Genomic DNA, 25,969 nt, shown 5'->3' on the forward strand with positions numbered 1-25,969 from the left:
TGTACTTTTTTAATACATATTTGAAGATTTTCAGAAAACTTAGGTCAGGATTCTTTTTGCTATTTTTTTAATTGGAGTCCTGAGAAGTAACCTTTTTTGATTTAATTTCAAATGCATTTAGTTATAGTTATGTTAACCTTATGAACTAAATACAAATACATTGGACATAAAAAAAAAAACAATAACATTTTAATACTAGTAATTTGCTGAAATCAATAATATATCAGTAGTCTGATATTAACCTGCGGGCCGCATTAAGTAATGGTGGGGGCCGCATGTGGCCCCCGGGCCGCCAGTTGCCCATGTATGGTCCAGAGCAGAAGCCAGACGAGGCGTCACGTTGACCTTTACCCACTCCGCAGCCATCAATCACACAGCAAATCCTCTCTGTCGGCCAGAAACCGCTTATCTCCACATTCTAACCGTTTGTGTGTTCTTCCCGTGAATGAGCGCCTCACGTCATCATCCTACAGCGTCCCAACGGAAGCATCAGAAGCATAGCAGATCTGCAAGCATCTCCAAGCCACGTGTTTTTGAGCTCGTAGATCTGCTACTTTTGCTGCTTTTGAATTCGAAACCTGAAAAGTAACAGTTTTGGACATTGTGAGGTTTACACACCCGACAGAGACGACAAGGAAAGGTTATTCCAAACAATCACAGTCTCACCATCCTTTTTGCAGGAATTATCAGTGGCGCGGGCTCAATACGTAGCCTACTTAATCCCCCAGTCAGATAAAATGTACACTGTTCCTGGTCAAATTTGTACTTGAGTTAAAGTACTGGAGTACCTTTCGAATGAAAAAACCAAAAGAGTGAATAAAAAAATAAAATAAAAAAATACTTAAAGCTGTAACTTTCCTCTTCTACCCTGGATTTGAACCCATGTTTAGACCTTGTAGATCAGCTACTTTTTATGTTGTTATAATAGTTATAATATGGAGATAAGAGGTTTCTGCTCGACAGCATTGATTAAGGTGCAATGCTTTTCATCACTGCTCCACCAGCAAGTGGAAATGTCATCACAAAGAATCACCGTCATCGTCACATTTAGCAAGAATGTTAAAAACGTTGACATTTATTCTCTCCTCTGTCGTCCGTTCTTTTGGAACCCTGGAAATGAGATGCCGTTTTCTCAGTTTTGTGGAACGATAATTTATCCGTGTCACTTTCACAGTTCAGACGGGGAGCTGCGACTCAAACATAATTTGCCAGATGACTTGTTTCCATGGCCTGTGGTTCGTTTTTACTGTCGAACATCTCTTTTCTCTCTCAGACACACACGGTAGTAATTCCTACAGGCACTTGTAGCCTTTTCATGCAGGCTTATGTACGTAGTGGTGGAAGAACTACTCTGATTATTTAATTTTTTACTTAATCAGACCAGTGTGTGTCCAGTGGAAACCTCGTATGAATCTGATCTCAGGTCAGAATGGGTTAAAAGCAGTGCTGGAAAGTACAATTTTGAGGTACTTTTACCTTACGGGAGTATTTGATTGCAATGCAATGCAGTAATGTGACATAATCAAATTATTTCGAATCGAAAAATGTAAGCTTAAATATAATGATGTATAATATATGAAATATAATTAATAGCACGCATGACGCATCCGCCTGAGTGACGGCAGACTGCTGGGCGAGCGCATTGGCATGCGGGGTCGGATCAAAATATGGAATGAATTCTGTACTGCAGCGTGTCTTGAGTGTACAGGGTTTGATGAGGTCAGATCAACATATGGAATGTCAGAACAGGAAGGACAGGTGGGGTAGGATCAACATATGGAATGTCAGAACAGGAAGGACAGGTGGGGTAGGATCAACATATGGAATGTCAGAACAGGAAGGACAGGTGGGGTAGGATCAACATATGGAATGTCAGAACAGGAAGGACGGGTGGGGTAGGATCAACATATGGACTGTCAGAACAGGAAGGACAGGTGGGGTGGGATCAACATATGGAATGTCAGAACAGGAAGGACAGGTGGGGTAGGATCAACATATGCAATGTCAGAACAGGAAGGACAGGTGGGGTAGGATCAACATATGGACTGTCAGAACAGGAAGGACAGGTGGGGTAGGATCAACATATGGAATGTCAAAAGTCAAAACAGATCAACTCCATACAGTATATGTGATGATCCAGTCTTCATGTACTGTATGGTTATCCAGGATTAGATGAGGTCAGTGTCGTGATCTTCATATGGAGATGGCCATATATGGTGGCGTGACGTGTCACGAGGCGTGACCATGAATGGAGGCATGATCATATATGGAGGTGTGATGTCACATGTGTGATGTCACGATGAGAATGGAATCGTTACCTGGTGAATCGTATAGCCAATGCAGCACCTCTGTCCCATGGTGTCCTGGTAAATAAATGTCATCAATGTCATTCTGAAGAAAACCTGGAGATTTGGCATTCAGTAATTGGGTCTTATGATCAAAATGAGAACAGTACAATGGTGTAAAAAGAAAATCCAACATTTGCCATGGACTCGACCAAGGCTTTTCCACGGATACATTTGTCCGTGAACGGATATATTGAACCCCTGCTTTTGTCCCTCGGCTACCCCCTTCATACAGAATACCCTGCTGCTTCTCTTTAGATAACCTGCTAATCCCAAAGAATAACTATCATAGCCTTTTTTTCTCCTCCCGCTGGTGGTTCAGTCAGTGACCTTTGGTTGATATTTAGAGTGTGTGTGTGTGTGTGTGTGTGTGTGTGTGTGTGTGTGTGTGTGTGTGTGTGTGTGCGTGCGCCCGCGTGCACTGCTTTCTTGGCGAAAGAGGGCCATGTGATGCGGTCTACTTAACAGAGAAGTGGGGAAAGGTCAACGCTCTAGTGCTGAGAGGTTCGACGTCGGAGAGTCAGCTACTTCAGAACCTGCTGTGGAAAATCAATCGTGTAAGACATGGCCACGAATGAGCGCTGTACATTATGGTCATGGGTTAAGGAGCTGGAGACAGAGACAGTAGATGAAAGAAATACTCTTGAGTTATTCATTCAGGTAAAAGTAGCAATGATACTACTGATGTAAAATATTCTCTGTTAAAAGCGATTGAAGGGTGAAGTTGAATCATTCTTGCATTTTTTTTTCTGCGTTTGCGTTCACACTGCGTATGAACCGCAGCAGGGAACTGCGCAGGGAACTTTATCAATGTGTTCAATTCATAATATTTCATAAATAGTTGGGACGTAAAGTGAAGTAACTTGTGTGTGTGTGTGTGTGTGTGCGTGTGCGTGTGTGTGCGTGCGCGAGGGAGCGAGCGCCAGCTTAACCATGTCAGGCTGCAGTACAACATACACCACTGGGTCATTTAACACACAGGCGGGGGGAGGCCTGCTAAACAAATGGAGCAGCGGTGGTCAGCTGGTATCGTCAAGAATGAACTTGCCAGCGAGGCGTAGCAGTATGGGGGGGGGGGGGGGGGGAGGATCATACAGCGCTAACCGCATTGTGAATGGTTCATTGGCACGTCACTCTGCCAAGTGACAGAAATATCCATTTTAACTCATTAACACCGGGAAAGCATCTGTGTCACTTGATATTTCCGTTTTTTTCCAGAAAACTAGCAGATCTGCAAGCTCACTTTGTGCCGCTGCTGCGAGCTTGTACATAATATGCTACAAAGGGTTTGAAAAATGTTAACACAATTCTTCTCTTCTGTGGGTCCCTGGCTCAAAATACATATCAATATTGGGGGTCCTTGGCACGAAAAGGTGCTGACTTAGAAGGCATCTGTAGAATGGGCCTGGGGTTGTAATGGATTAACACATTCTGACCTGAGATCAGATTCTAAAAAATTCTTCTACATCCTGACAGTTTTCATTCTGACCTGAGATCAGATTAAAAAAATGTCTTCTACATCCTGACAGTTTTCTGAAAAAGCTATGTTTCTATGTCAGTCGTTCTTCGATTTTTCAAAAATAGCAGACCTATGAGCTTGTAGATTCGCTATTTTTCAATAGCTAAAGCATAACATAATGCTAACACCAAAACGGATTCCCGCCCAAAATGGGTTAACACAGAAACACCTGGAGGCCACGGACTGTCGCAGGGGGATAAATAAAGACAATGGGAGACTGTCTAACTACCATAGTAAGAATGCCGCAGGAAACGTCAGTGATTGATTACGTGACAAAAAGAGGCATGAATCACGGTTGTATATAGTGCATGTCTTGTGTTTTGATAAGTACATGGCATAGTACCATGATACACTACTGTAGGTAGGTAGAGGATTTGATGTATCTTGTCGCCCTTGGCTCCGTAAACAGTGGTGAAGTGCTGAGCCCATATAAGCCTCCCACCAGAGAGCTGTCTTTGGCTAAAGCCTTGCACTTCTCAACAACGGCTAAACAATAAATCTCAGTCCCAGAAGCATGTGCTGCTCTCAGCTCTACATCTGCTCTCAGCACTGATAAGGCAATAAGGCATAGTGCTCACCTCCAGTAGACATCTATCTACAGTGAAATAGACAGAATCCCCCCAAAATTGAAGATTTACAAACTCCTAACTCATCACAATGTGACGTGAGATTATACTGAGTAGATCAAGGGTTCCCACACTTTTAAGGCCGATAACCCCCCCCCCCCCCCCCCCCCCTCCAACACACACACACACACACACACACACACACACACACACACACACACACACACTTTCGCTATAGTTCAACAAAGTATATAGGGCTAGTGGTAAAAACACTTTGGCAAGATAAGTTATCAGAGGAGTAAAGTTGCAGTAATTATTTTAGGTTTACTGTGCATACTAAAGGTGGATTGGTGGGCTAGGCATGGCCTGGTAGTCAGCAGCAGCTCATGCTACTGCACTACATCATGTGCTAATATCTTCTAGCATAGCCTTTGGCTTATTATAAAAATACAACTTGGGATGATCGAATTTGTCCTCACATTTGGAAAGTTTGAGAGGAGCATAATTTGATATGAAGGAATTGTATGGTAACAGTTTTGAACTGGAACTAGTTTAATGTCCCCTCAAACATCACCACTCTGGATTCATCAGTATCCATCGAATGGGTTGAGTTGTATAAATATCTTGGGATTTGGTTGGACAACAAGTTAAACTTCAAACACCACATTGACGCCTTGACAAAAAAGCTTAAGTTCACGCTGAGTTTCTTCTACAGAATGAAGTCCTGCTTTTCTAATGCTTCTCGCAAAAAGCTGGTTACAGGCCTCTTCATGTCGCAGCTTGATTATAGCGATACTGTCTACCGCTTTGCCAGTTCCTCAACTCTGAGCAAACTTGACCCCCTGTTTCATGCTGCATTGAGGTTATAACCAATTCCCCCTATAGGACTCATCACTGTACTCTGTACGCCCTAGTGGGTTGGTATTCCTTAACCCATTCTGACCTGAGATCAGATTCATACGAGGTTTCCACTGGACACACACTGGTCTGATTAACCCATTCTGACCTGAGATCAGATTCTAAAAATGTCAGTCGTTCTTCGATTTTTCAAAAAATAGCAGACCTACAAGCTCGTAGCGCGCCACTCGGTGGCGCGCTATGAGCTTGTAGATCTGCTATTTTTCAATAGCTAAAGCATAACATGATGCTAACACAAACGGGTTCCCGGTCAGAATGGGTTAACGTCTCGCAGGTTGCTACATTGGTATACTCTCATTTATAAAGCCATTCTTGGTAACCTCCCATGTTACATTGGTTCTAAATTCTAAAAACTCTCTCAACCTCAGATCAAATGCTTGGTTACGCTACGTCGTGCCCCCAACAAAATCTGAGGCTGGGAAAAAAAGCATTGCTTATTTCGGACCCGGCCTGGTCTTGGAATGACCTACAGTCCAGACTCAAACTGGCTGCTGTGATTCCCCTAGTGAGCTTTAAAACAATTGCCATGGGCACACTTCCCATACATTGCTCCTGCTTTGACGTATAGCAAATGTCTGCTTGCTTTTTAGTCTACTAGCAATTTCCGTTGCTTAGTTTTTATTTATTAGTCCTTATTGGTCGTGTTCCTGTTCTCCCTTTTGAGCTTCTTCGGTAGTGGGTACTGAATTTATGAGCATTGTATGTCTGTCCTGTTTTTTTTTTTTGTGTATTTTTTGTTACTGGCAGAGCTGTGTCACTTATTTTGCCTCTTGTCTTGGCCAGTTCACACTTGTAAAAGAGACTTCAGTCTCAATGTGGTTTTTACTGGTTAAATAAAGGTTAAATAAAATAAAATAAAGTAACTGTAGATGTTATATGGTTTCTCCAGTTGAAAGGCTGTGTACTGTTGAATGTGCACGTTGTTTATAGCAGTGGCTCTCAAAGTGGGGTCCGGGGACCGACCAGGGGTCCTTGAGGGGGGCTCCAGCCAGGGGCAACTTGTTATAAGTTATTTCTTACGCATAATTACGAACAGTTATAACTACTAGTGTACTATGTAAGGGATAATGTATATGGCTGAGTGGTCATTGTTTTATTTCGATGGTAATAAGCAAATTAGCACAAAAACCCAACCCCCATTGAGAGCTTATAATAGGAAATAGCCAATAATGCACTTTAGCACAACATTACACCTGGACCTCTTTGTTGGGGACAGGACAACTACAGATAACGGTAAGAAAGCCTTCTAGCATGGAATTCTCCTTTAATAGAGTGTCCGCTAGTCCTCACAGAGTGTTATCAAACGTGTGTTTTACACATGCTTGTGTTGTACTGTTTTGTCTTGCAAGGTTAAATTCCTGTCTGTGGCACTATACTTATCAGACAGTAACAATAAACACCACAATAACAGCAATAAAGCAGCACTAACAGCAGGAAATGACTGATGGCAGCATTACACTCTCATGCGTCTCCTGCATCCTTTTTACTTGCACTGGCTCCCATCAATTTTAGAATGCATTTCAAGGTTCTTTTTAATCACAACACAGTCACATAGCCGCCTCCATGGTTAGGTACCTGCATAGCACGTGCCTGACTATGTTGCACCGTGGATTTTGACAGCACAATTAGATTTTGTTTTTGTCATAGTCTTTAGAATACAATTGCATTTAGTTTTAGTCATATTTTAGTCATACTTTTAGTCTTGTTTTAGTGTCTAACTAAAGCTACGATTGATTTAGTCGACTAAAATGTATCTTGGCAAGCTTTGATGGCGGCATAATGACTGAAAGCCGGTTTACGAGCTCGCAACGCGTCGCTCTGCTCGGGGTGGTTGTCTCATGCGTGGGCGCGTGAGATCAAAGGTGACGGAGCTTTTGTGTGTTTCGTCCCCCTAGACCAGGGGTGACCAACCTGGGGTTCGCGAGCTACCGGTAGCTCGCGGGAACGTTTCACGTCGATCGCGAAGTGACGGGCAGCCAGCCATCACTGCCAATACACAGCAGAATGTCGTACGCAAAAAAGAGCAGATCTACAAGCTAACAACGTGTAGAGGCTCGATGCATTTTAGCTTGAAGATCTGTTCCCCTTGCTTCCACCGCACCGCCCTCGGCCCTCCCCCTTTTAGCACTATGTGCTCATGTGCTGCTGTGTCCTGTGTGTCTGTTGTTCCCTCGCAGTCAGCACACAGCGTCAGAGTGAACGCAGTATGATAGCGTCCCCGACACGTTGAATACTAAACTTATTTGTAAAGTTCGAACGCCAACTTATAACCAAACGTGGGAGAAACACTGTGCACTGACGGATTATTATCGATCAAAACAATCCTTAGCGTCGCTTACAAAAACATGTGTTGCACAGTGACAGCATGAATGATACGTAATCAGTTTAATCACCGACCTGGCTGGATAAATATCACTATGACAAAGTGTCAAAATGTTTAGTGCCGCTGTCAAAACATGACACAAAAAGCCACTGTTTTTTTTTATCCTGCTGTTCTATCATGGGATATTCGATACAGGGCAAGATGCTCGATTGTGAATTAAATTGTAACATTCTCCTTGGCTTTGACTACTTCAGACAGAACATCTGACACACAGCTACAGTAGACTATTAATTTACTAAACTGGTAACTTACTCGGCTGCCTACCGTTGCTCGTTAAGCAGGTCACACAATGGATATGGACCACTGATATTTATCCAGCCAGGTCGGTGATTACTTATCATTCATGCTGTGCAACTGTGTGCAACACATGCTTTTGTAAGCGACGCTAAGGATTGTTTTGATCGATAATAATCCGTCATGTGTGTGCGCGAGTGCACTCTTTATTTGCGTGCAGCCGTGCAGTGTTTCTTCCACGTTTGGTTAAAAGTTGGCGTTCGAACTTTACAAATAAGTTTAGTATTCAACGTGTCGGGGACGCTATCATGAACTCGTATGACTGACTCACATCTTAATGACACCCTCAGACTGGCAATCACTAAATATGAACCAGATTTCAAAACGCTTGCAGATAAAGTGCAGTCACAGCAGTCTCATTAAAGGTGGGCTGACCCTGAGAGTATGTCACCATATCTGTGCAAATATATATGGTCATGTTATGCCTATGTCATTTGAACATCTGCCAATGTGAATATTCATTGAAATGAGAAACAAAATATTGTGCTGTAAAAGCAATTCATGTCCTTTGCATTTTGTTTTATTTAAAAAAAACTCAACAAAGAAGTTTATTTGTATTTCCTGTCCTAATATTTTTTTTGTATTTCCTGTCCTAATATTTTTTATTTCTAATACATTTGTCTTAATATTATTTGACATTGATAATATAACTTACTATAAGAATTTATTCTAATTTAAGCTTTAGTCATTGAGCCTGTCAGAAATAGCAAAAAAACAAGTGTTTTTTCTAACACGTTTTAGTGGTAGATCTTGGCTTACAATTGGGAATAAAATGGGCTCTTGGGCTTGAAAAGGTTGGTTACCACTGCCCTAGACGCTCACAACTAGAGCTCCCATACCTTAGACTGGGACGCTGCTAGACTTTGGAATGAATAAAATAATAAAATTAAGTGCAGAGCGCCATTCGAAAAAAAAGACACCAAAAGAGGATCTTGGTGGTAAGTGAGTTAACGGTAAGGTAAAGTGTGGGAACTACTGATTTAGAATCGCCCTCATGCTCTTAATGAGGTTTTTTACTAATGAGCTGGAGAGACGTGGAGACTCCTGTTCCTGAACAAACAGAATATTGAGCCGTTTAACACTTAATTTAACCAAAGGAAAACACTTACTCTACCCGACCTTTAAACATGCGAAGCACTTTGTGGCAGGTACTCTGTTCTGTTACAAATACGACGCTTACATGGTGTCATCAGTCAGCCTTTTTGTACCTTGGTGTTCTGTACCAGTGCCCGGAGCTGGGCTTTGGAGTGAAGGTGGTTATTGAGTGAGTGTGATTGTGACGTCTTGTTGCTATAGTCTGAGATGGCAGTATGTGTGTAGTGGCTTTGTTATTTACTTCTGTGAGGTATAAGGTGTGGGGGAGACCAATTATCCTGCTAGCTGCAGTGTTGGTTATGTGTGAGCAGTGCCGTCGCTACCTATACGCACAATACGCACTGCGAGTAGGGCAACACACCGAGAGGGGCAACAAAATGTGCCAAGCTGACCCTCAAAATAATAGATTTCTCTGCGGCTCCGTCGGAAATAGCCGATCTGGAGGAGGAATAGCAGCGCTCTCGTCGGGAGGGGGGTGCAGCACAAATATCCTACGAGTAGGGCAACCAAATGGTCAGCTACGTCCCTGTGTGTGAGAGTTTATCCCAATTAGTAACGGATAATATGTTAAAAATGTAGGTGGAACAGTGCAGTAGTATTGATTGATTGATTGAATACATATGGGTTTTTTTTGTCACAGCACTGCGTGGTACAGTTAGACAAGTCCTAGGGTCTAATAATAATGCCATCAACAAATACAAAACACATTTTACAAAGGGCAAAAAGGGGGAAACAAATGTGGCAGTGAATGACACCACCTTCCAATGGGAATTTACATGCATCTGCCCTTGGCCTGCAGTTTTGAAAGAAACCAGTGATTTAGAATAGTAGTGTTTGTTCTATATTTGGGTAGCACCCGATCATTGTCGCTCCCTCTAGTGTGGTGGGTGTGACTTTGGAGAAGTACTTATATCGCTGCTGTCGGGCAGACATCTCCATAAACTTTTTGTGTTTGTACCTACTACACTGCAGCTTCACACAACATCATCAAAAGTAGCAGATCTGCAAGCCCATTCTGTGCTTGTGCTTAGTTATTTGGACATAATGAGGTTTTCCCCCGACATTGACGACATACAACGCAATATATATATATATGCCGCAGGATATATGCCTTTTTATGTATATGGGATTAATGTTACATGACTGTGCAGTCTTGATATTAAGTGTCATGACTCATGTGCCACTGTGTGTGCCTGTGTGGTTTCTGTTTAAAAACACATACAGTAGCAATAGAGGATTAGTGTTTTTGTATTATTATTTATTTGTTTAGCTTGTTAAATCTCTTGCCTTGCTCCAGTTATTGCTCTTAATCCTGTTGGTCTGTGGGAAACGGCTTCCTGTCCACAATCAACTCTTTGGACTCACTATTTTTTTTATTGGCATTTCACTGGTAGCCTAATTATTTGTGTTATGCCAAATTACTGTGGCTGCGGTGGCTAGGGGTAGAGTGGCTGGATGGTAACCGCAAGGTTGCCAGTTCGAACCCGGCCTCCCCCAGAGTTGGTGTCGAAGTGTTCTTGAGCAACACACTGTACCCCACATTGCTCCTGATGTGCTGGCTAGTGCCTTGCATGGTTTCTGCCGCCATCGGTGTATGAATGTGTGTGAGAATTGGTGAATTGATGCACAATCTATGTAAAACGTCTTAGATAAAGACGCTATATAAATGCACCATTTACAATTTACTGTGATACACTTATGAAGCACCGACAGAATAATTGTTTTTACTCCCGTATACTGTTGCTCTGTATATTGTTGATGCTTCTTGTTTTTCTTTTTGCTTTGTATTACTGTACACAACAGTAGGTTTTATTTTTCTTACTTTTCATACTTAACATTCAAGTACCAGAATAGGTACCAGAATAACTGCAGTTATTCTGGTACCTATTCTGGTACTTGAATGTTTTGACATGGAAGAATAATTCCCCACTACACGGTGTAGTGTTTTTTTCATTAGCACAAGCGTAACAAAATAGGCTACAGCTTGTTATAGTTACACTGCTGCAGCTGCTCGCTGAACAGATAACCATGAATCAACAGTGATGTCACTGTTGTGACATCACGTCTTGATATCTTCATTTGACCAAGTCAACTTTTCACCGCCATTTGGAAAATCCTGGTCAGGAAAACTTGGGATTCCCTTCTCGCGTACCGGTGAGAAACGGTTGGATGGCTCTTACACCCGCCTGAGAGCACAAAATCTGTCTTGGAAGAGCCACCCATCGACTAATCTAATTTACGGCAACCTTCCCCGCGTTTCTTCACTAGTCCGATCCAGAAGAACACAGTTTGCCGGCCACTGCTACAGAGCTGACAATGAGGTTATACTGTATCTTCCCTTCTTCTCTGGAGTCCTGCCTCAAAGCAGACCAGAGGTAGAAAACTGTCGTTCCCTGATGTCATCGCTAGGGACACATGCATCAGTAAGCAGGAACTGGGGATGGCAATGAAGGACGGGAAAGTCTGGCGTGGCATTGTGAAATCCATGATATCGACCGCCACCGGTCAGCGTACCAGTGGTTCGGAACCTCTGCTTTAGCACCTTAAGGAATGTCTCGTCCAGACTGTGGTCAAATGTACAACAACACTCGCATACATAAATGCATTGGACTTCTCACAGGATGCCACATCAGTATGCAGTGGGAGGTTCTGAGACAGACTCGCTATCCACACTTACATTTTTCTATTATAATTCAGTGTGCCCTATAGCTGGAATGTCTGCATTTTAAAACCCTTGAGTTGTGTAGAAGGCATACAAGGCGTGTGTGTGTGTGTGTGTGTGTGTGTGTGTGTGTGTGTGTGTGTGTGTGTGTGACTGTGTGTGACTGTGTGTGTGTGTGTGTGTTTTGATTGAATATTTTATTAGGCAACATATAAATGCAAACATTCGGGTCCCATCCACTCACACATGACATGAATAATAATTTAAGTAACAACAATTGATATAACATGAATAATTTAAAACATCATATAAATTTCCTCTAAATATGAAATATACAGTATGCACAGGTTGGGGCCGAAGTTAATCGGAAGAGGATTATTAGCATAAAGAGGCTGGAGCGATCACCTCCTCTCCCTTTGACCTGCTGTCTTGAAGGAAGCCCGTTTGTTTTGAGGGATGGGGGGAGGGCATTCCACACCTGGGTAGCAGTGCTTTGGAAGGTGAATTTGCCCATATTTGTTTTATAAATGGGTGGCACCAGATCGTTGTTCACGCTCCCTCTAGTATTATGGCTGTGGTTGTTGCTCACTTTATTAAAGTAATTAGTCAAGTAAGTTGCATTTACAATTTTGAGTGTGTGTGTGTGTGTGTGTGTGTGTGTGTGTGTGTGTGTGTGTGTGTGTGTGTGTGTGTGTGTGTGTGTGTGTGTGTGTGTGTGTGTGTGTGTGTGTGTGTGTGTGTGTGTGTGTGTGTGTGTGTGTGTGTGTGTGTGTGTGTGTGTGTGTGTGCAAAAAAGCTGGCTAAATACTGTTCTGTCTCAGCTACTATGGGCAGTCTGTCTGTCTGGAGAAGGCGTTGTTTCATTTATCCCTAGGTGGCTTAAAAAACCCAAAACAGACAAAGTAATAGTATGTCAACAATGTGCTATATATATATATATATATATATATATATTTTTTTTTCCCTCTGTGTGTTAAGCATGTGCAGCAGCTATATATCTGGTTGGACCATATAATGTATAACCTAATTCTGATCAGTGTTTGGGTCTATTGTATTACGCCTCTTGTGCAGATCCAAATAAAATAATTCAAGTGTGTGTGTGTGTGTGTGTGTGTGTGTGTGTGTGTGTGTATACACACTTCAGAAGTTACAATGTAATGACTTTTATCTCTTTTTGATACCAAATTGGCAGTGCAAGGCGTTGTGAGCTTGTAGTTTGGCTATTTGCGCAATGTTTATCCATGGAACTAAGCCAAAATATGGAATGCCAAAATTCGGGGGCACAAATATGATAATTTGTGGGGTCTGCCTCAGGCATGATTTCTGTGTTTGGGAAAAGTTGACGTCTTACACGGACTGGCTGAGTAAACCAGTGGCTCTTGGAACTACTTTCTTGTAGAAGTTGTTCTTATAGTGAATTATTAACCCATTCTGACCGGGCACCCATTTTGGTGTTAGCATCATGTTATGCTTTACCTATTGAAAAATAGCAGATCTACAAGCTCATATCGCGCCACCGAGTGGCGCGATACGAGCTTGTAGGTCTGCTATTTTTGAAAAATTCGAAGAAAGACTGACATTTTTAGAATCTGATCTCAGGTCAGAATGGGTTCATCAGACCAGTGTGTGTCCAGTGGAAACCTCGTATGAATCTGATCTCAGGTCAGAATGGGTTAAGAACTATTTTAATTGGTATGTGTTGGTATAGACACTCGGCTGGTGCCTCGTGTCTACTACCCCTCTCAGCCATTATAAATACGCTGTAAACTGTGACCTCTAGTGGCTCATTGTTTTATTCTATACGAACCATAGACTGTAAAAAATATGGACAAAGCGTTCCGCGGGTCTAACGTGAACGTAAAATGAAGCCTGTCAGTCCTTGCAATGGAAGTCGCCATCTTTCTAGATCCGTTTTGGCCCAGCTGGCCATTGGCTGGCCCAGACAACGAGGCGGGACTTCCCCCTTCTTCTTCGTTGGTTTTTATTTTGACTCGAGTGGGTGGGGGATCCCGTTCATAGACTGTAACGGTAGCCACGCCCCTCAGAACATGCGCGACTTTATGGTCATTTTTCTAATAAATGGGACCATAATTTTCCAAAAAGAATATTATGACATTAGAAATGAGACTTTAAACTAGTGACTGGAAGCAAAAAGTATTCATGATCATGTTTATTAAGGTAATACAGTCTAGGTGAAGTTGGGCCAAAATACATGGACTTCTATGGGGCTATGGGTTTTTTTGAGCCCAATGAGAGCGCCACAACAGGCCATTATATGAACTTTCATTTCCTTAGTGGCTTCACAAAATATCCGTCTGACTGCCCCCCTGATACGAACCCATGTGGCAGTGCTCTGTACAGGCCAGGTGTAGCTAATCAGCGCTGCGGTGTAAAGCAGCGCTTAATGGTACACCACAGCTATGGCCGTGCCCAGGGCACCCATCCGTGGATCTGTCTATATCTTTTCGATTAATTGCCCCGCCCTAGTGTGTAGGAGCTTGTTGAAAACCCATCACTGCCAGGTGAGAACAAGCCGCTGTTGAGTCCATTGTGCATTGGAGGAGCCCTGTGCTTGTACTGTATGTCTACATAGAAGCTCCCAGCAGGGAGGCTTATCTTATAGCAGCCGCAGCTATAGGACCATGCAGAGTTCATTGTTCATGGGGAGATTGGAAGAACAGCGAGCAATGAAGGCAGCAGGTGGCCGGGGCTTAAGATGTCACACGGTTTTCCTCGAGGGTTTTGTAGTCTGTGACCTTAAGACTCTTTTCATGTTTATCCAGTTACTTTAATATGCATGTGATGGTGACATTTAGGGCCCCGCTGGCGGAGGGCGATGTCCGTCGGTTGTAGCCGTCCAACACTTTGGTGTCTACATGATATGCATACCATATGAGTTCACACAAAGTACTGATACAGCAAATGTAAAGATAATTTGTAACCGACAGTTGCTGCTGTGAAGGCCTTTTGGATTGTTGGATTGTTTTAGAAGGTCGTAGTAGCAGCTTGTGTGTGTGCTTTTTCTCTTGGGTTTATATTACATTCGGTGCAGACTCTTCTGACGGGCAACAACACTGCAATAACCTTTATGTCGCTTTGCCATGATGACACAGGTGGATGTTGAAAAGGCAATCGCCTGTTGTTATTTTCTTCCCCAGAAAAGTGCTGTAGTTTTCGCAGGTTTTCTCAGTTCTATAACTGCATTTGCTATATGATAGCTTGACACCCACTGTGCGCCCTGTTTTCTAAAAAAACAATTGGAACTCATAGCTGGAGTGTCCTCCGAATCAAGTCTATTGTATAGTGCCTATCATACAGAGGAAACTCAATAAAATAAAAGACTGTGTGTGTGTGTGTGTGTGTGTGTGTGTGTGTGTGTGTGTGTGTGTGTGTGTGCAATCCGTGCGTGTATGTAGGTGTAGAAAAGAAGATGAGCGTAAAGCATCCACAGCTCCTGTTTCCTGTTTTTCCTACTATTTCACTGGGTTCCCATTCACCGAGTTGACCCTGGCAGACAATTTAAAGATTTTTGTCTTTGTTTAACTGTAGAAAGTTTTGAGGCATCCAGCGGTTGACGCTATCAGTAGTGAAAGAGCATTGTGCTATAGGGGCAACACTGTATGCCAGATAGAACTGTGTGCATTTAGTTTCTTCTCAAATATAGTACTGTAGGTATTTCTTTGTAATTCAAGCAGCACACAGCGAAGGCAATGGCACAATTACAATAATTTTCTAAATACACTATCAAATGAAAAGCTCTCTATAAGTACAACATCTCTATAATTACTTCCCGAAGGAGATACTGACATTAATTTTGAAACTAACCTCTACAGATGATAGTGGCTTCCTGAAGTGGCCTCATAGCCTGGCGGTCCATTGTGTCAAATTCCATGTACGCCCAGCACTCCGGTGTCCTTGGAGTTTCATATTATGCACATTATTTAGTATTCAGCCTCGCAGCCTATGACTCTAGAAGATGTTATAACTTTGACACCACCAGCCTACTTGGGAATGATGCAAGTTGGAAACAATGAAAATTGAGAATGCATACCCCACCCTAGTATGCAATACCCCTTATATCCGTTGTCACAGCACCGTTTTTTTTAACTGTCTGTGTGCCTTTTTGGTCCATACAGTATATGGACAGGCCCGGATTAACAATGGGATTTAGTGGCGCTTAAGCCCCACGGCCCGCAGCTTGCAGAGCCCTGTGCGAGACTATTTCAAATAGGTACAGCTGTTGCTTCCGTCGTCTAAACCGTATTCATAGGTCACTGATTTCAATGTAACCACAGGAACCCCCGCTAGTGTGTCACTTGCCGGCGAGTGCTGGCGGTGTGATGAATACACATGCGTTCATTCACTGGGCACACAAGCACGAAAAGTGTTGTTCTTGATTGTGTTACAAGATTGTGAATCAATTTGGCGTAGCGCCAGGGCCCTCGGAGTGGTTGAGCCGTGATCCCTCTATCTGTAGAAAGTCCTTGTGCAGTGATGAATGTCTGTGCAGAATGTCTGAAGAGTGCAAACTGACTGTGAAAAGTGGACTGACTAAGTAAGCAAATGGCAGGTGTGCAGGTTGCCATGGCAATCAATTGGCTCAGGCAGAGGCTGGAAATTGCACAGGTGTGGGGAGTTATGCTCATTAGATCCACTGGCAGAGCCGGACAACTGTGTATCCGACCGACACGGCACTGCACTCCATGTGGTGGTGTGGAACGCGTGTGTCAAATTTGAAGTCGGTGGACCGAACGGTTCTCGAGTTACGTGGACGCGTTCAGACAAGTCATTGGTCCGACAAATGACTACCCACCTCATCTCCTAACCTAACCATAACCGCAAGCACGGGAGCAGACGCTAGTCCGACATGCGGATGAATGTCGGACTAATGCCCTGTCTGAAAAGCATCCACCCCCTACGTGGACTACGCACACGCACACGCACGATAATGCATGTCATCAAGAAATACAAACAAAAGATTAAAGAAATATAGTACATAAACGTTCCTCCCCCTAGTGGTCTCCTGATCGATGTTTTTTTTTAAGGCCAATCATCAGTTTAGAAGCAAAACCGCTCTCCTGCTTTATACTGGCTGTGAGGCAAGCGATAAGCCATTTAACAATTTCTCACACTATTGGAAGGCGCCTCCGTGATGTAGTGTGTTCAAGGACAACCCGATCTATTTCTGTCCGGTGGAAAGCAAAAGCCACTTTTATCTCACTTTAACCCCCTCCCATTTGTTTACACCTTTCCATTTCCACTCAGCATTTTCAAGATAGGAACATCATTACTTTTGTTTACTAGTGGCAAATTAACAAGTTATTTAAGGTTATATCGTGCAGGGGATAAAACTAGAAAGTTTGGGGAGGAGATGAGATTTGTGTGGTAAATGAAAATTTGTTTCTCTTGCATTTGTTAATGTGATGTGAAGTTAAGCCTCGCTCCTGTCTCAACGTTGCGGGGATGTTGAAGGTTTAATTTATTTAGTATTAAAGTTATGCACATTTTGGATGAGATTTTATGTCTGGATTTGTGAAGGTACAGGCCGGCTTAAAATGTTGTTGTAAATCATATTCACAGTCAAGCCAAAAGTACCAGTGACGATGATCGCACACACGCACGCACGCATGCACGCACGCGCACAGTGAGTGTGTGCTGGTCCTACTTATCCACAACCCTGACTTTGAAGGGTATAGCTGTCAAAATGTCGTGATAGAGTACGTAAGGGTTCCCAAACTTTTCAGGACACGACCCCCACATATAACATATAACATAATTGATGCCGTTTTCAGGCTCGGGGGCATATAGATCAGATGGTCTGCTGGTATATGTATAGCCTACTGTACGTTTCTCATACTGAGTGACACGACTATTGTGTCATAAAAACACATGCCATGATGTAATGTAATGTATAATGTTTGTGTCCCTGTATGTTTCTCCTTTGCATGGACACATAAATGGTTAAAATGTGTGTGCTTGCTCGTGCGTGTGCTTGCTCGTGTGCGTGCGCGTGCGTGCACAGTCTGCGCACGCTTGTGCATGCCCGCCTCTACAGAAAACCCTGACAAGCTTCGCAGGCGAGAGCCGGTGTTCATCGCCCTGTAATCTGTGGAGAAGCCTTTTACTGCTCTATATCACTAAACTCCACTCAATGTCAAACATTAAAGAGCATCCTAGCGAGAGAGAGCGATATCTTGGCATTGCTTCGGTTTAAATGTTATTGGTACCCGGAGGCGATTAGACCACGCTGTCAATAGCTTTTTTATTTCATCAGTCCCATATCCTCGCCGGCCCTCCTCGTACACCTCATACTGTTTTACGACATGAATAATGAAACCAATCCTGCAGGGTTATAGAATTAAAAAAAAAAAAACCTCCACGGTCGGGGGATTCAGGGTCGCTTTGCTTATGGTTAGAGCTCAACTCCCTCCGTCATAAAGCCCTGTTTTTATGAGAGGTTCCACACAGACGAGATTCAATCGGTTTCCTATATTGTAAACGGTCAGGTTGTAATAGGAGATGTAGAGAGGTCTTGGCAGGACAGGCCGTCTGACAACACGAGAAATCACAAGGCCGGCTGTCTGCCTGCAGTGGTCGAGAGTAACTGTTTACTTAACCACTTAACCCCATATGGTTGACCGGATTTAAGTGTTACACTAAGTGCTGTAAACCAGTATTTCCTTTTTTATTGTAGTTTTTGTTCACAATCTGGGGACCCATTCGGTAGAGAAAAGGACACTTTTAGACTGGCTAGTATTGGAAAAAGTTGGAAAAAAGAAAAAGAGTCCTTTTACTTGGTTCTCGTGTTCGTGTTATTTCAACTTTTACATTGTTCCCATACCAACAGAGCCGGCCTGCTCGCTCAGGGGATGAATTGAATCGTGACAAGATCCTTGTCAGATCCTAGTGTCTATACTGTACTGTAGGTCAGGCATGACATTCATTGTCTCGGAGCAGGGAGACCAAATACAACCACGCCCAATTGTATATGTTATGTTGCATTACATACCATACAGATTGGACAAAAGTACATTTGTGAGAACTTTCTCCAACTGAACGAGGATAAGACAGAAGTCCTTATAATTGATACTGTGGAATGCACTTCCCATGGCAGTCAGAACTGCAGCATCACTCCCAATCTTCCGCCGTAGTCTGAAAACCCACCTTTTCAGACTCCATCATGGCCCATAGCACTTACTCTACCCTAGATAGCACTTCTGTAGACTAGCATTTGAAACAGACTTATAGCATGTTATGTAGACAGCACTAGAATTGTATTGTATGTAGTATGTAGTCATAGCACGCCATAGTACATATGTATAGCATAGTAGTATATATGTATAGTTTATATGTATAAGTTTCATTATATAGATATTCCACTGTTACTTTCTTAGCTTACGCATGTTTCATGATAAATGTTTTTATGTGATGTATTCCCATGCTTTTGTTCTTGCTTAATGTAAGTCGCTCTGGATTAAGAGCGTCTGCTAAATGCCTAAATTGTAAATTGTAAATTGTAATACAAAATAAACTCGGTAACCTATATGTAGGAAGTAAGTCGAGACTCGACAGTAAAGAACCTAGGGGTTATTATCGATTCAGATCTCAATTTTAATGCGCATATTAATCAAGCTACCAAGACAGCTTTCTTTCATCTTAGAAATATTGCACGTATTAGAGCATATTTATCCTTAGATGATGCTAAAACATTGGTCCATGCTTTTGTGTTTTCTCGATTAGACTACTGTAATGCCCTCCTCTCAGGCCTGCCAAAGAAATCAACGGACAGACTCCAACTTGTTCAAAATGCGGCTGCTAGAGTGTTAACTAGAACTAAAATGAGAGAACACATCACCCCAGTTCTATCATCACTGCATTATTGGCTCCCAGTGGTTTTTAGAATTGATTTAAATTTTTTACTTGTTTATAAATCCCTAAATGGTCTTGCACCTCCGTACCTCCGTGACTGCCTACCTAGATATGTCCATAACCGCCCCCTCAGGTCCTCCAATGCTGGCCTACTTGAAGTGCCTAAAAGAATGAGCACAAAAAAATATGGTGAGGCAGCTTTTTGCTTCTACGGCCCAACAGCCTGGAATAAACTACCATTCGAGCTCAGACACGCACCCTCTGTAGAGATTTTTAAATCTCAACTCAAGACTCACCTCTTCACTCACGCTTTTAGTTGAGTTTTAATATGCACGTTCCTACCCTGTCCTGACTGATTTGCTGCATGTGGTGTTTTTATTTGTTTTTATTTATTTAGTTCTTATATTCTATTTTGTTCTTTGCCATTGTTCTATCATTTTAACTACTTGTGTTTTATTGTATTCTATTTTTGTGTCCTGCCCTGTGAAGCACTTTGAGCTGCATTTATGTATGAAAGGTGCTATACAAATAAAGTTTATTATTATTATTATTTTATTAAAAGCAGTGGTGGAAAGTAACTAATTTACATTTACTTAAGTACTATTTTGAGGTTATTTTTCTTTACTGGAGTATTTCCAATTGTCAGTACTTTTACTTCTACTCCACTACATTTCAGAGGGCAATATTGTACTAATACATTTTGGCTATTTTCAAAAGATTTATTTATACATTTAAAAACTTGAAATGGGACATTCTGCATAATGAGTAATTTTACTTTGGGTATTTCGAATTACAGACTTTTTATAATTATTTCCATATTGCAGTATTGATACTTTTACTTAGGTAAGTACTTTTTCCACCACTGGTTAATTAAACAGAAGATACATAGTGCTGCTAAAAAAAAGTACTTCTTCCAGCCAAAGTTTGCCTGTAAGAAATACGATGACAGCATCTTTGCTGCTCCTTGCAGTAAAACATCAACCTCACTAAAGCCTGCAGATGTCCACGGTAGACAATGTCTTTATCGCAGTGGAACACGTGTCTTTGAACACCTGCTCCTTGGAGGACATGGAGATAGTCTATCCATCATGGAGGACATGGAGATAGTCTATCCATCATGGAGGACGTGCAGAGAATGTTGGAGAGGCAGGGGCTCAAATTCCCTAAAAGGACACTTTTTAGGGGGGAAAAAAAAGATGAAAATAGAAAATCTACAAGCTCACAACATATCGCACTGCGATGAGTTGAGAGCTTGTAGATCAGCTATTTTTGAGGCACAACCCCAGGCATGGATTTCTAAACAAATTATTTCAACGCAAAATGCTGTGTTCAAGTTCGGGAGAGTTCTGAAAAAGGCAATTCTCCTGAATCCTGCCTTCGGGTATGGCATCATGGAACGCGGAGGCATTTGCATTTGCTTCACCACAGTAAATGCTGCATTCATGGTCAGGAGAGGGCAGTTTTTTACAGATATGTAAAAGGGCAGGGCCTCATGCCCCCTGTGATGTCTGTGTGCACCTGCCTGAACAGAGGACGCATCTGTGCAGCTACAGTACGTGCACACAGACATCAAAGGGGGCATGAGGCCTGGATTGGTTTCAGGTTCTATTACGCTTAACTTCATGAGCCATATACTGTATAGTCATGGTCATGTCATAATAGGTGAACATTCAGCAAAAACAGGTGAACGTTTATGTGGAAATATATCATTGGAATCCACCGCCGCATGCCTGTCATTTTGGACTGCAGTTTGTCTCATATGATGAGTGACGTGTGTCCCTGGCTGTCTGTCTCTCCCCATCAGGTTTCGTCTGGTGAGTGAGCAGGCTCCAGTGGGGACATCGGTGGGGACCATCGTAGCTGCCGCCGTCAACGAAACCGTCGTCTACTCCATAGTGTCGGGAAATGAACGAGGTAAGTACAGAACGGTTCATTACACCAAACCCAGCGCTCATCTCTCACACAATCAACAAGATTTTTCTTTTTCAAACGATTAAATATTTTAATCGTGATTGATCGCATCATTTATCATTAGTTAATTGTGCGGTTACTCGCAAATACGCCTTGTAAATGTATATGACATGCATGTTATATTAGCATATTATACATGTAGCAGTAGTGACCATAAGGCTAATATCTCCCCCGGCCAAGGGGCAATTCCCCTTTTAGATTAGATGTTGACACGGGACCCCCGGGTTCGAATCCCAGTTCGAATACCCACACACTGTAGGAAGATTTACTGTGTACTGTATGCACACAGTACTGTGTATGTGTACTGTATGCATGTACTGTTCTGTATGTATGCAAGCATGCACACACACGCTGGCTTGCAACGTTGAGCCGAGGAATATGTTTTGAAACATTTTAACGACACAAATCTTTTCAGATGTGGGCCAAATACTACAGTTCAGAACCACATGTTTATAGACACTTACTTGAGGAGAGTCTAACACCGGTGGAGCCCCGCCATAAGCAAACGTTCATTTCAGTTCTCCTGTCATCTCCTCTGGGGACAAACGAGTGCTTTCTTCTTATAGTGTGTCGCTTGTTTTAACATCAACTCTTCGCTCTTTTAGGCACAGGCTGTGGAGAAGTCTGGAGGAAAAACACAGTGGCAACCAGGGAAATGGTGGAGGGAGAGAGGGAGGGAGGGAGGGAGGGAGGGGGGATAAAGAGCTGAGGTGGTGGTGGAGGAGGAGGTGGAGGAGGGTGATGATGAAGACTATTGATTTCTCCTCCTGTTAAGTGGATAAAGCGGTGAGGCCTGGGCCACCAAGCAGGATCCCGGCTCGGTGTTGTGATGTTAATTTGCTGTGACTGCTGCAGACAAAAAAAATGAAAACACACACATTTTAAACCAGTGGTTCCAAAACCTTTTTAGTTTACAAACTTTTTTTGCTCAAGACCCAAAAGAGAAATTATACTGTATAGACATTTGCCCGGGACCCACACTATAGCAAAAATAGCAGATCTGCATGCAGACCGCACAGCGCTCGACGTTTAATAACAACTCTTATTATGTCATCAAAATAACGTAAATAGGTACAGCACTCTGAGCGTGGTCTAAATGGACCTCCAAAAGTGTTCTGTTGGGCTTGTTCTCCCCGACTCTAAATCACAATTAATTATTATGCAGCTCAGGTGCAACCAGGATTGCCCTTGGATAAGTCAAGGAGGAAGTCAACAGAAAAGTACATGCATTGTATGTCGTGTTCCAATAAATATTCTACGTTTCTGTACAACGAATGGAAGGACGACACAAGTAATTAACTGACTGATTGGTGGTTCGCAAACCTTTCCATGCCAAGGACATCCATCTGAAAGGGTTTTGTGCCAATAGACCCCAGAAGGGAAGATTTTTGTTAAAGAAAATTCTGAATTATTCAAACATTTAACGAGAAAACACAAAAAAACACGGACCACGAATTTAACCACATATAAATGGATAAAGTGGTTAAAATGATTGTGATGGTATGTTAAATACTTTTTTTCTGGGGACTCCCTGGAAGCTCCCCAAGGACCTGGGGGTCCCGGAGCCTACCTTGGGAACCACTGATTGAGATGAACCACTGATTTTGATTTGGTAGAATTAACCCATTCTGACCGGGAACCCATTTTGGTGTTTAGCATCATGTTGTGCTTTAGCTATTGAAAAATAGCAGACCTACAAGCTCGTAGCGCGCCACCGAGTGGCGCGCTACGAGCTTGTAGGTCTGCTATTTTTTGAAAAATCAAAGAACGACTGACATTTTTAGAATCTGATCTCAGGTCAGAATGGGTTAATCAGACCAGTGTGTGTCCAGTGGAAACCTCGTATGAATCTGATCTCAGGTCAGAATGGGTTAAGAGAAACTGTGAAATCAGTCCCCGAATTCCCACATCAATAAACATATACAGTATGGACTTTAATATCAGGGTAAACAAAGGGGCTGACCGTTGTCTATACATTAACATGGAATAATCTGATTTTACCACATAATTTACCACATATCCACTTATTTGGATAGCGTCGATGTTTAGAGTGTCATATCAAATCTCATCTCAATTTCAGAATGTAGCCTCAAGCAGCAAGACGCATAACAAGGTCAAAACTAAAATGGGAACATGTACTTACACGTGTGAGGACACTTGGAAGGAAATTAATCAGATTGTTCAAGGGACTACCGGTACATAATTTCCCAGTTGGACATGCATAATACATGCATAATAGCGCACAAGCTATAATACATAACTGTAAAATGTGATCAAACTGCTGGAGGGGGTGTGTGGTGAATCAAGGATCATATTATGTCAAATGTATTCATATATTCTGCTTTTGACAGTTGCTTTTTACAGTTGTTTTGGAATAATAATATGCAGAAGAAGACAATCAATTGTGTGTGTGTGTGTGTGTGTGTGTGTGTGTGTGTGTGTGTGTGTGTGTGTGTGTGTGTGTGCAGGTCATTTCAGAGTGGACAACATGACTGGAGTGATCTACACGGTCCAGCCACTGGACTATGAGGACCTGACCAGCTACGTCCTCAGAGTCCAGGCAGACTCCTTGTCTCTGCTCATCCAGGCCAACCTGAGAGTACCGTCCAAATGTAAGAGAACCATATGGGGATGCACTGTTGATTTTTTACAGCAAAACATAAATGTATGTATTGTTTTAGTTCTACTGGATCTCTTCTCTGGATCTATTATCTCTTTCCGTCATAATTTTAGTCGCTACGTGGCCCAGTGATACGACGACGTGCGATGTGTCATGTGTGCGACGCGGGTACTGTAGTGTACATCTGATGTTACAGTATCACCACGTGCACTTTATGCATGACATGTACACTGACTGGCTGCTTCTAATGGAAACAAATAGTTTTCCTTGTGACATATTGTATCTTACGGGGAAAATATTTACTTATTTACTGTACGTTATAACTCATTAATATGACTCATAAATAGGTGCTATAACGTATCAATGTAATTCAGGTGTGCCGTGGATGGTTATTTACAGGGGTGGGTGACCTCAGCCCAAAATGTTTGAGAATCCACTGCTCTAGTGAAATAGTGCTCATTTTTACTGTGCTGGGTGTTGAAGGAGAATTACGGATGAAGGGCAGCCACAGTGTATTACGCCTGTTCATGTTATAGACCGAGAGCATGTTGCTTACTGATGATCAGCTCATTAGTGGTGATAGGGATTTATATTTCAGAGATATTTCACTGTGATAGTGAGGCTAATAGCCTTCCACAGCCTGCTGGCCTTACAAAGCCCCAACCCTCTTACGGAGACACACACATGCAGCAGAGTCAGCAATCGCCAGCCCACGTTGTAATACCAATACAGATATACGCACACACGTCTTTTTTCTGCAGTAGAGAGAGAGAGAGAGACTGAGACTGAGGCAGGCTCAGAGTATAATGTCTCTGTCGGGTGGAAACCTCATATATGGCTCTCCGCTGGGACACATGGCCTAAACTTTTACTTTTCAGGATTCAAATAAAAATAAAAAAATAGCAAAAGCAGCAGATCTGCAAGCTCAAAACGTGTCACTTCGCGGCCGCATTTCAAACTTGCTGATCGGCTACTTTTCATGTTGTGTGATGTTGTAGTCTGTAGTGTGATCAAGTAGACTCTACATACTTAGTAGAGCATCATTTACGGAAAAAACATGTATGGGTTGAGATTAGAAGTCCTGGCCTATTCTAGTCTATTCTAATTGTGGTGTTATTTTTCATGTCATGTTTATGAATTGGAATTGTTCATGAATTGAATACATACTGTAGGGCCGGGATGGAAACAAGACCGCAAGGAAGTTTCTTTTTGTGCTATCCTTTTAAACATTTAACTAGCCGATCTACATCGACACGTTGTGAGCTTGTAGGTTGGTTATTAGAACTATTAAATAAAACTATTAAAAAAGGTGAGGATTCCAAGCTGCTTCTTATCACCTGACGGGGGGGGGGGGGGGAGTTTCCCTGGTTGGACGTATCACGTGGAAGGAACACGTTATTCCAACCAGTTCCTTACCCCTCCACCAGGCGCCCCGGCTGGCCAGGGGGAGGAAGCATGAGGTCAGTCCGCTGCCCTCCCGAGGTTGGCAGAGGAAGTGTAGCGCCCAGGATTACATTACAATTGACACTGGGTGAAAAAATGGGTTGCAACGTCCCTAAACTTCTTTAACCTTTTTACCATTAAAAAAACTAACATTTTTGAACAGTTCAAATAGCCCTGTTAGCCTCCAAACACTGGCAGGTAAGCCTCAGCTCCAACGCCAATCCCCGACGGCAGCGGCATACGTGATGCCCTATCCGATGGGCCCGACTGTTCCTTAATTACTA

General features: G+C 42.6%; 1 protein-coding gene across 1 annotated transcript in view; it reads left to right on the plus strand.

Moving 5' to 3' along the window:
* The window catches only part of LOC308328207 (protocadherin-15-like), a gene marked incomplete at both ends in the record, with an annotated part of 276,193 nt that overhangs the window by 226,632 nt on the left and 23,592 nt on the right, over positions 1–25,969 (plus strand). Inside the window, 2 exons of the mRNA XM_080781948.1 lie at positions 21,456–21,565; positions 24,091–24,234. Coding sequence (XP_080638074.1) covers positions 21,456–21,565; positions 24,091–24,234 — 254 coding nt within the window. The remainder of the gene's footprint in view (positions 1–21,455; positions 21,566–24,090; positions 24,235–25,969) is intronic.

Source organism: Protomyctophum bolini (genome assembly GCF_963924005.1).
Source record: "Protomyctophum bolini genome assembly, chromosome: 14".
Lineage (NCBI taxonomy): Eukaryota > Metazoa > Chordata > Actinopteri > Myctophiformes > Myctophidae > Protomyctophum > Protomyctophum bolini.